At 33.1% G+C, this 12,126-nt stretch overlaps 1 protein-coding gene across 1 annotated transcript in view; it reads right to left on the reverse strand.

Moving 5' to 3' along the window:
* Window positions 1-11,880, reverse strand: part of vps45 (vacuolar protein sorting 45 homolog) — a 55,250-nt gene extending 43,370 nt beyond the window's left edge. Inside the window, exons 1-3 of the mRNA XM_062964855.1 lie at window positions 11,678-11,880; window positions 8,940-9,074; window positions 6,032-6,092 (exon numbers count right to left, since the gene is read on the reverse strand). Of these exons, the coding sequence (XP_062820925.1) occupies window positions 6,032-6,092; window positions 8,940-9,074; window positions 11,678-11,770 (289 nt within the window). The 5' untranslated portion in view covers window positions 11,771-11,880. The remainder of the gene's footprint in view (window positions 1-6,031; window positions 6,093-8,939; window positions 9,075-11,677) is intronic.
* Window positions 11,881-12,126: the final 246 nt, after the last annotated feature.

A 12,126-nucleotide genomic window follows, 5' to 3' on the forward strand; every position in this document is an offset into this window, starting at 1 on the left:
CATATTATATTTATAATCTTATATTATCTTCTTAGAACTGGATTATATGAGGCCCCTTCTTCATAGCTGTATAAAATGCACACTGAAGTGGATTATATGGTAGTGTGGAGTCCAGATAATCCAGTGCAAAGCAGATAATATAAGATTATAAGTGGGTAATATAGCTGTGTGGAAGGGCCTTGAGTCTACACTGCCATATAATCCAGTGCAAATTAGATAATCTGTGAAACAGGCTGAGGCCTAAGTCTGCCTGTCTCCTGGGCTGAGTTGGTTTCTAGGAGACCAAGTGGGCAGAGATTAGTCCTCTAACTGGCAGCAATTGGATAAAAACAATTATTCCTCTCCCTCTAATTAGGACTTTATTTTTCTTTTCTTTTTGTTGTATCAACCTAGAGGCGTGGATGATGGGTTGTGTTGTCAAATTTCGAGGTTGAGGGGCCTGTAGTTTTGTTGGTTGCCATGATGCCATCACTCATTTATATATATAGATGATATATATATATATATATATATATATATATATAAAAGAGTGATGGCATCACGGCAGCGGACAAAACAACAAAAGTAAACACCCCACAACCTCGAAAATTGACAGCACAACCCGTCATCTATGCCTCTAGGTTGATACAACAAAAAGAAAAGAAAAATAAAGTCCTAATTAGAGGGAGAGCAATAATTGTTTTTATCCAATTGCTGCCAGTTAGAAGGCTAAGCTCCGCTCACTTGGTCTCCTAGCAACCCAGTCAGCCCAGGGGACCCTTTACCTTAACTACCACCAATTCCTCAATACTTTATTTCCCATACCACCATACTTCGCCACAGCAACGCGTGGCCGGGCACAGCTAGTGTGTGTGTGTGTGTGTGTGTGTGTGTGTGTGTGTGTGTGTGTGTGTGTATATATATATATATATATATATAGTGTGTGTGTGTGTATATATATATAATTTATTTTTATTTTTTTAAAATATAAATCTTTATTAAATTTTCCATTAACATATTAAAATATAGATAAAAGATAATAAGCATGATTTATTATAGAAGAAAGGAGAAGAAAGGGAGAAAGGGAGAAAAGACAAAGAAAAGAAAAGAGAAAAAAATATTGAAAAAAGGGAAATTAAAAAAAAAGGAATAAAAAAAAGAATATTGGACTTCCGAGCATCTTCATGGAGATTTCCTTCCTTTTCTTTCTTCATTATTTTCCTTGTTTTGGTACTCTGGAGTTCTTCTTTCCTGTCTATCTTCCTTTCAAAATGGGGGACGTTCCTTTTTACATCCTCTGTTTTTTAGTATTTTTTCTTCTTAATTTCGTTTGGACCTAACTTCTTTTGTTTCTTATATTATTTTTATTCATTTATTTGTTTATTCACTCGTTCTATTTATATCATATATGTTATATGTTTTATTTGTTTATTTATTTGCTTGTTTCTTTTCTTTTATATATCCTATTTTTCCATTTTTATTCTATACTCTTGCTGTTTTATTTATTTTTGTATTTGTTTTAATTATTTTAACTTTCTTTCTAGGTATTTTGTTACATTGTCCCAATTTGTTTCTTTTATCGGATTTCCCTTACTTTTTGATAGGAGGAACGTAAGCCTATCCATATTTTTTATGTCTTGTATTTTTTTCAGCCAATCTTCTTCTTTAGGTATTTCGGGGGTTTTCCATACCCTCGCATAGCATATCCTTGCTGCCGTCGTTAACAGGAATAGTAATTTGTCTTTGTTTGTTTCTAATTTTTGTTCAGTTATTCCTAATAGCCATAGTTCCGGTTTCATTGGTAATTTTACCTCTAATATATTTTCCATGTCTCCCCTAATTTTCTTCCAATAGGTCTTTGCTTTTTATATAATTTTTATATAATTTATTTATTTACTACATTTACTGTATATACTCGAGTATAAGCCTAGTTTTTCAGCCCTTTTTTAAAGATTCAAAAAGCCCCCCTCGGCTTATACTCGGGTGAGGGTCCTGGTTGGCTTATATTTGGGTCAGCTTATATTCGAGAATATATGGTACATTTATTATTTTTCTCTATTATTATTGGTATTATTACATTTATTATTTTTCTCTATTATTGTTGCTACTGTTACATTTATTTTACTATATTTTTATTATTATTAATAATACATTTATTCTTTCACTCTGATCTTATTATTATTATTATTATTATTATTATTGCATTTATTCTTTTACTCTATTTATTATCACTTGTATTATTTTCCTGTATTTATTATTACATGTATTATTTTACTCTATTATTATTCAAAGGATACATAAGCACATTGACATTGAAGAAGTTGAGAAGAATGATTTGATCAGAGTTGGACAGTCTTATCTTAAATGTGAGCTTTATGTAAATATTCAGAAACATTTAACCTACTGACGCCTCAATTAATGTAATTTTATTGGTATCTGTTTTTATTTCTGAAATTTACCACCCTCAGCTTATACCAGAGCCAATGTTTTCCCAGTTTTTTTTGTGGTCAAATTAGGTGCCTCAGCTTATATTCGGGTCGGCTTATACTCGAGTATATACGGTATATCCTGCCCTTCTCACCCCGAAGGGGACTCAGAGCGGCTTACAAATTAAATTTACATACAATATTATATTATTAGCATAGTACAATACTGGCAATAAATTACTATATTGTACTATATCAATATATTGTAATATTATTAGTAATATTACATGTAAAACATAATATATAATTAATATTATTATATTGTATTGTTAATATTATATCGTATTCCAATATAATATTATGAATATTATATGTATATACAATATTATAATTATCTATATATATAAATGAGTGATGGCATCACGGCGACCCACAAAACAACAAAACTACAGGCCCCCCAACCTCGAAATTTGACAACACAACCCATCATCCATGCCTCTAGGTTGATACAACAAAAAGAAAAGAAAAATAAAGTCCTAATTAGAGGGAGAGCAATAATTGTTTTTATCCAATTGCTGCCAGTTTGAAGGCTAAGCTCCGCCCACTTGGTCTCCTAGCAACCAACTCAGCTCAGGGGACGGCACAGTTAGGCCTCTTCCACACTGCCTATAAAATACAGAATATCAGATTTTATTATATGGCAGTGTAGACTCAAGGCCCTTCCACACAGCTATATAACCCATTTATAATCTTATATTATCTGCTTTGCACTGGATTATCTTGACTCCACACTGCTATATAATCCACTTCAGTGTGCATTTTATACAGCTGTGAAGAAGGGGCCTCAGATAATCCAGTTCTAAGCAGATAATATAAGATTATCAATATACAGTAGAGTCTCACTTATCCAACATAAACAGGCCGGCAGAACGTTGGATAAGTGAATATGTTGGATAATAAGAAGGGATTCAGGAAAAGCCGATTAAACATCAAATTAGGTAATGATGATACAAATTAAGCACCAAAACATCATGTTATACAACAAATTTGACAGAAAAAGTAGTTCCATGCGTAGTAATGCTATGTAGTAATTACTGTACAGTAGAGTCTCACTTATCCAAGCTAAACGGGCCGGCAGAAGCTTGGATAAGCGAATATCTTGGATAATAAGGAGAGATTAAGGAAAAGCCTATTAAACATCAAATTAGGTTATGGTTTTACAAATTAAGCACCAAAACATCATGTTACACAACAAATTTGACAGAAAAAGTAGTTAAATACGCACTAATGTTATGTTGTAATTACTGTATTTATGACTTTAGCACCAAAATATCATGATATATTGAAAACATTGACTACAAAAATGGCTTGGATAAGTGAGACTCTACTGTATTTACAAATTTACCACCAAAGTATCACCATGAATTTAAAACACTGACTACAAAAACATTGACTACTAAAAGGCAGACTGCGTTGGATAATCCAGAACATTGGATAAGTGAATGTTGGATAAGTGAGATTCTACTGTAATATGAAATAATTACTGTGATAGAATAATACAGAACAATATAATCTCTAAAACCAACACTCTGAAAGCAGGAAAATTCAAAATTCCACAAAGGAAACAATCAGGGCCAGCTAACACTTCCCAAGGAAGGATTCTTCCAGAAAGGAAGCTGACAATGGAGTGAAGCAGTGTGTATTACCAAAGTCATTATTATTATTATTATTATTATTATTATTATTATTATTATTATTACAGTAGAGTCTCACTTATCCAAGCTAAACGGGCCGGCAGAAGCTTGGACAAGCGAATATGTTGGATAATGAGAGATTAAGGAAAAGCCTATTAAACATCAAATTAGGTTATGATTTTACAAATGAAGCACCAAAACATCATGTTAGACAACAAATTTGACAGGAAAAGTAGTTCAGTACGTAGTAATGTTATGTTTTAATTACTGTATTTACGAATTTAGCACCAAAATATCACGATATATTGAAAACATTGACTACAAAAATGGCTTGGATTATCCAGAAGCTTGCATAAGCGAGGCTTGGGTAAGTGAGACTCTACTGTATTGTGTTGCTGTGAACTGTGAAAATGAATACAATCTGCCTATACACATAATAAAAGTGAAAATATGTATGTGTGGCTGTCGTGTCCACTTACACTTGCACAAATACAGTAGAATCTCACTTATCCAACACTCGCTTATCCAACGTTCTGGATTATCCAAAGCATTTTTGTAGTCAGTGTTTTCAATACATCGTGATATTTCGGTGCTAAATTCGTAAATACAGTAATTACTACATAGCATTACTGTGTATTGAACTACATTTTCTGTCAAATTTGTTGTCTAACATAATGTTTTGGTACTCAGTTTGTAAAATCATAACCTAATTAGATGTTTAATAGACTTTTCCTTAATCTCTCCTTATTATCCAACATATTCGCTTATCCAACGTTCTGCCGGCCCGTTTACGTTGGATAAGTGAGACTCTACTGTAGCTATATCTCCCACTACTCAGGAGACACCAATGGCCTTCTCTCCAATGACATTGCAGGTTATGGCGAGTGCCGTGAACATGTCCAAGAGCCTGCCAATCTCCTCCACAGACACCATCCTGCCCACCACCTATAGTAAAGGGGTCAATTCCATCCTAGATTTTCTGTTTTTCCTCCACCACAGGCATCCCAGACTCTATCCATTGGTGTTGAATTTGCATGACCCCGCCCACTGCCTCTCCCTTAACCTTTTCCTATTCTTTCTATGGCACACAGCAAACAGAGGAATTGATCAGCAACTGAACATACTGGAGAGATTTGGGGAAATTCACCATGATTTATAGGAGTTGTAGGTCCTGGGATGTATAGTTCACCTGCAATCTAAGAGCCCTCTGAACTCCACCAGCAATGGATCTGGAACTCACTCGGCACTCAGAACCCACATGACCAAGAAAAAATATTGGTGGTGTTTGGAGGGATTGATAGGAGTTGTAGTTCACCTCCATCCATGAACCCAAACAATGATGGATCTGGACCAAACTTGTCATGCAGACCCAATATGCCCACATTTGAATCCTGGTGGGTTTGGAGGGGAATTGGCCTGGACATTTTGGAGTTGTAAGTACTGGGATGTATAGTTCACCTGCAATCAGTGAGCACTCTGAACTCCAAACAAAGATGGAATTAGACCAAACAAAATGTGTAGGAAAACGCAAAGGGAAAAAAATACAATATGCAGTAGAGTCTCACTTATCCAACATAAACGGGCCGGCAGAACGTTGGATAAGCGAATATGTTGGATAATGAGGAATTAAGGATAACCCTATTAAACATCAAATTAAGTTATGATTTTACAAATGAAGCACCAAAACATCATGTTAGACAACAAATTTGTCAGAAAAAGTAGTTCAGTACACAGTAATGCTATATAGTAATTACTGTATTTATGAATTTAGCACCAAAATATCACGATATATTGAAAGCATTGACTACAAAAATGTGTTGGATAATCCAGAACGTTGGATAAGCGAGTGTTGGATAAGTGAGACTCTACTGTAATAATAACAATAATAAATAATAATAAACCAATTATCTCAAGAAAGGGCAAAGGACTTACAGATAAAATAGGTGCTGTACTTGGGTCGGCGGAGCTCTTGCATCAAGTAGTCGACGTTTTCCTAAACAAAACAAAGAAATCCCATCAAATCCTAGAGTTGGAAGGGACCCTCAAAGGCCATCCAATCCAGACCTCATTGTGCTTTAAAAAGACATCATCCAAGCCCTCCCAACAGATGGCCATCCAGACTTCCATCATTATTACAGTAGAGTCTCACTTATCCAACATAAACGGGCTGGCAGAATGTTGGATAAGCGAATATGTTGGATAATAAGGAGGCATTAAGGAAAAACCTATTAAACATCAAATTAGGTTATGATTTTACAAATTAAGCACCAAAACATCATTTTATACAACAAATTTGACTGAAAAAGTAGTTCAATACGCAGTAATGTTATGTTGTAATTACTGTATTTACAAATTTAGCACCAAAATATCATGATATATTGAAACCATTGACTACAAAAACACGTTGGATAATCCAGAACGTTGGATAAGTGAGACTCTACTGTATTATCGAACATGAATTTCCTAGAATTGGAGAAAACCTCCAAGGGCCATCCAGTCCTAACCCCATTCTACCATAAAAGACACAATCCCGACAGATGGCCATCTAGCCGCTGCATAAAGACCTCCAGAGAAGGAGACTCTAGCATTATTATTATCAAATATTATTATTATTATTATTACAATTATTATTGAATCCTAGAATTGGAAGAGACCTCCAAGGGCCATCCAGTCCTTTTATTCTGCCATAAAAGACACAATCCGATCCCTCCCGACAGATGGCCATCTAGCCGCTGCATAAAGACCTCCAGAGACGGAGACTCTATCATTATTATTATCAAATATTATTATTATTACAATTATTACTGAATCCTAGAATTGGAAGAGACCTCCAAGGGTCATTTAGTCCAAGCCCCATTCTGCCATAAAAGACACAATCTGATCCTTCCCAACAGGTGGCCATGCAGTCTCTGCATAACGACCTCCATAGAAGGAGACACCAAAATCATTATTGTCGATTATTATTAGTATTATTACGACTACTACAATTGAATCCTAGAGTTGGAAAAGACTCCAAAGGGCATCCAGTCCAACCCCATTCTGCCATAAGACACCATCAAAGCCCTCCCAACAGATGGCCATGCAACCTCTGTTTGAAAACCTCCAGAGGAGGAGATTCCATCATCGTCATCATTAATATACTCTATTATTATTATTATTATTATTATTGACACAACGACGTTGTATGACACAGCAAACAAGATAGATATGCTGGATTTCGTTTCATAAAATCACAAGTCGAACACTTCCCAAGTGTCTAGGACTGTGTGATGTATTTTCGGATGATGCGTGCAGATCCCAGATCCCAGTAGGGTGGCCTTTTGCAGTTGGCAGATCGTAATTTTGTCAATGTCTATTGTTTCCAAAGGCCGGCTGAGCTCTTTTGGCACGGCTCCCAGTGTGCCCATCACCACCGGGACCACCTGTACTGGTTTCTGCCAGAGTCTTTGAAGTTCAATCTTCCGTTTTCCCATACAGCTTCAGGTCATCCATGTACATCAGATGCGAAATTTTGTGAGAATTCTTAGACGTTTGATAGCCGAGATTTTACATTATTATTATTATTATTATTATTATTATTATTATTATTATTATTATTATTATTACATTTATAATTTCACCCTGATCTTATTATTATTATTATTATTATTGCATTTATTTTACTCTATTTATTATTACTTGTATTATTTTCCTGTATTTATTATTATTATTATTATTACATGTATTATTTTAATCTATTATTATTAAAAGGATACATAAGGGCATTGACATTATTTTTCTCTATTATTGTTGCTACTATTACATTTATTTTACATTATTATTATTATTATTATTAATACATTTATTATTTCACCCTGATCTTATTATTATTATTGCATTTATTATTTTACTCTATTATTATTAAAAGGATACATAAGGGAATTGACATTATTTTTCTCTATTATTGTTGCTACTATTACATTTATTTTACATTATTATTATTATTATTATACATTTATTATTTCACCCTGATCTTATTATTATTGCATTTATTATTTTACTCTATTTATTCTTACTTGTATTATTTTCCTGTATTTATTATTATTATTATTATTATTATTATTACATGTATTATTTTACTCTATTATCACTAAAAGGATACATAAGGGCATTTACATTGAAGAAGATGAGAATAATGATTGGATCAGAGTTGGACGGTCTTATCTTAAATTTGAGCTTGATGTAAATATTCAAAAACATTTAACCTACGGATGCCTCAATTCATGTAATTTTATTGGTACAGTAGAGTCTCACTTATCCAACACTCGCTTATCCAACGTTCTGGATTATCCAACGCATTTTTGTAGTCAATGTTTTCAAAATATCATGATATTTTGGTGCGAAATTCGTAAATACAGTAATTACTACGTAGCATTACTGTGTATTGAACTACTTTTTCTGTCAAATTTGTTGTATAACATGATGTTGTGGTGCTTAATTTGTAAAATCATAACCTAATTTGATGTTTAATAGGCTTCTCCTTAATGCCTCCTTATTATCCAACATATTCGCTTATCCAACGTTCTGCCGGCCCGTTTATGTTGGATAAGTGAGACTCTACTGTATCTATTTTTATTTCTGAAATTTACCACTCTCGGCTTATACTGGAGTCAATGTTTTCCCAGTAAAATTAGGTGCCTCGGCTTATATTCGGGTCGGCTTATACTCGAGTATATACGGTATCTCCTTCTTGTTCCCTTCTACGTTCCCCATAATAATACTGTCCCCAGTGGCCATCTGTGGATGATGGGTGCTGTAGTCCAAGGCATTAAAGCGGAGGCCGGTTTGCCAAAGGACTCACCTTTGTCGGGCGCAGGAAACAAATGGCTTTGAGGTGTTTCATGCTCTCTCGGTTGGGCGAATCAATGCGCTCGAAGAGATAGACCTCTTTCTGTAGGATCTCCGATTGGGTGTAGACCATGCTCACAATACTGGTCTGGACAGGAAAGGAGAAAATTTAAAATCCGACGCCAAGTTGCTAGACCTCATTGTGCACAATTCAAAAAATATCCTGATATGTATTATCAAATCAATGCACTTGAACTGCCATTGGCGGCATGCAATGAGATCCTGGGAGCTGTAGTTTTGCAAGGCCTTCTCAACCCCAAAGTGTGTCAAACTACAAATCCCATCATCCCTTAGCATGGAGTCAATGGCAGTTCAAATTGTATTCATTCTATGGCCTAATAATGCAACTTTAGTAAAACTACAACTCCTATGATGCTGTGGCAGTTCAAGCGGGGCTAAACTGGATTAATTCTGCAGTGTAGATGCCACTCCATTCAATTATACTGGACGATGGGTTGCATCCAAACTCATGACCTGTCAATCAAATGAACTTGCTTGCAAAGACGAAAAATACACTTATATACACTTATATACACTTATATATAATATAATCTATATATATAAAAGAGTGATGGCATCACGGCGACCCACAAAACAACAAAACTACAGGACCCCCAACCTCGAAATTTGACAACACAACCCATCATTCACGCCTCTAGGTTGATACAACAAAAAGAAAAGAAACATAAAGTCCTAATTTGAGAGAGAGAGGAATAATTGCTTTTATTCAATTGCTGCCAGTTAGAAGGCTAAGCTCCTCCAACTTGGTCTCCTAGCAACCCAATAAAAAATAATAAAAAACACTAAAAATTAATACAATAAAATACTATAATAACAGAAAATAACTAAAAATAATACAATAAAATAATAAAATATAATAAATAAAATATAACTTACAATAAAATTAATAAAAAATTGCAAATAACGTCAAATAAAAACTACACAACAATTTTTAACCAATACCACCACCACTTTGCCACAGCAACGCGTGGCCGGGCACAGCTAGTTAGTATATAATATTATTATATTAATATACAGTAGAGTCTCACTTATCCAACACTTGCTTATCCAACGTTCTGGATTATCAAACGCATTTTTGTAGTCAGTGTTTTCAATACATCGTGATATTTTGGTGCTAAATTCATAAATACAGTAATTACTACATAGCATTACTGTGTATTGAACTACTTTTTCTGTCAAATTTGTTGTATAACATGATGTTTTGATGCTTAATTTGTAAAATCATAACCGAATTTGATGTTTAATAGGCTTTTCCTCAATGCCTCCTTATTATCCAACATATTCGCTTATCCAACATTCTGCCGGCCCGTTTATGTTGGATAAGTGAGACTCTACTTTAATCTTAATATTAAAATATGATTTAAATATAATATAATTAAATATAATTAAAATAATATCTATCTATCTATCTATACAGTAGAGTCTCACTTATCCAACATAAACGGGCCGGCAGAACGTTGGATAAGAGAATATGTTGGATAATAAGGAGAGATTAAGGAAAAGCCTATTAAACATCAAATTAGGTTAGGATTTTACAAATTAAGCTCCAAAACATCATGTTATACAACAAATTTGACAGAAAATGTAGTTCAATATGCAGTAATGCTACATAGTAATTACTGTATTTACGAATTTAGCACCAAAATATCATGATGTATTGAAAATATTGACTACAAAAATGCATTGGATAATCCAGAACATTGGATAAGCAAATGTTGGATAAGTGAGACTCTACTGTATACACACACATACACACTTATATATGATATAATTAGTATATAATATTATTATTTTAATATAATCTTAATATTAAAATACGATCTAAATATAATTAAATATAATTTAAATAATATCTATCTATATTACTAAATAATATTATTAAATATTATTTAATAATATTATTAAATATTATTTAGTGGCAAATATCTCACATATATATGATATAATTAGTATCTAATAATAATATTATTTTAATAAATTTTTAATATTAAAATATGATTTTAATATTATATAATTAAATATAATTACAGTAGAGTCTCACTTATCCAAGCCTCGCTTATCCAAGCCTCTGGATAATCCAAGCCATTTTTGTAGTCAATGTTTTCAATATATCGTGATATTTTGGTGCTAAATTCGTAAATACAGTAATTACAACATAACATTACTGCGTATTGAACTACTTTTTATGTCAAATTTGTTGCATAACATGAAGTTTTGGTGCTTAATTTGTAAAATCATAACCTAATTTGATGTTTAATAGGCTTTTCCTTGATCAGTCCTTATAATCCAAGCTATTCGCTTATCCAAGCTTCTGCCGGCCCGTTTAGCTTGGATAAGTGAGACTCTACTGTATAATAATATCTATCTATCTATCTATGTATCTATCTATATCACTAAATAATATTATTAAATATTATTTAGTGGCAACTGTGTATATACATATATATATATATATATTACACACATAGACATATATATGATGTAATTAGTATATAATAATATTATTATTTTAATAAAATTTTAATATTAAAATATGATGTTAATATAATTAAATATAATTAAAATATCTATCTATTTCACTAAATAATATTATTAAATATTATTTAATAATATTATTAAATATTATTTAGTGATATAGATAGATACATAGATAGGTAAAAATTAACTCACCGTTTCCTTATCCATCAGCAAGACTTTCATGCCTGTTCCAGTGTCTTCAATCATCTTGGAAATGTATTGCTTGACTGCAAAAACCACATTCATTTTGCAATTTTTTTAATTTTTCTCAATGCATAAGATGCAACAAGCAAAAAAAAATGCATGCAAGAGGCTTTTATTTTTTTCCTGCTCTCCTCCCTTCCTCCCGGAAGTTTGCAAAAAAAAACCACTTCCTCCCTGAACTCCTGCAAGCAAGACCTGGGAAATGTAGTTTATTTTCCCCCCAGCTTGCAAGCATTGAACTACAGCTCCCACAATCCTCTGCTTTCCCAAACTCTCTCTCAAATGAAATTTGCAAAAAAAGGAAAGCAAGAGAAGAGGTAATATTTTAAAACTAGCTAGATATTATATTATAACTTTTTAAAGTGATGGCGATGCAAAAAACGTGGGGATCTTGTTCC

The sequence above is a fragment of the Anolis carolinensis genome, unplaced genomic scaffold (assembly GCF_035594765.1).
Source record: "Anolis carolinensis isolate JA03-04 unplaced genomic scaffold, rAnoCar3.1.pri scaffold_14, whole genome shotgun sequence".
Lineage (NCBI taxonomy): Eukaryota > Metazoa > Chordata > Lepidosauria > Squamata > Dactyloidae > Anolis > Anolis carolinensis.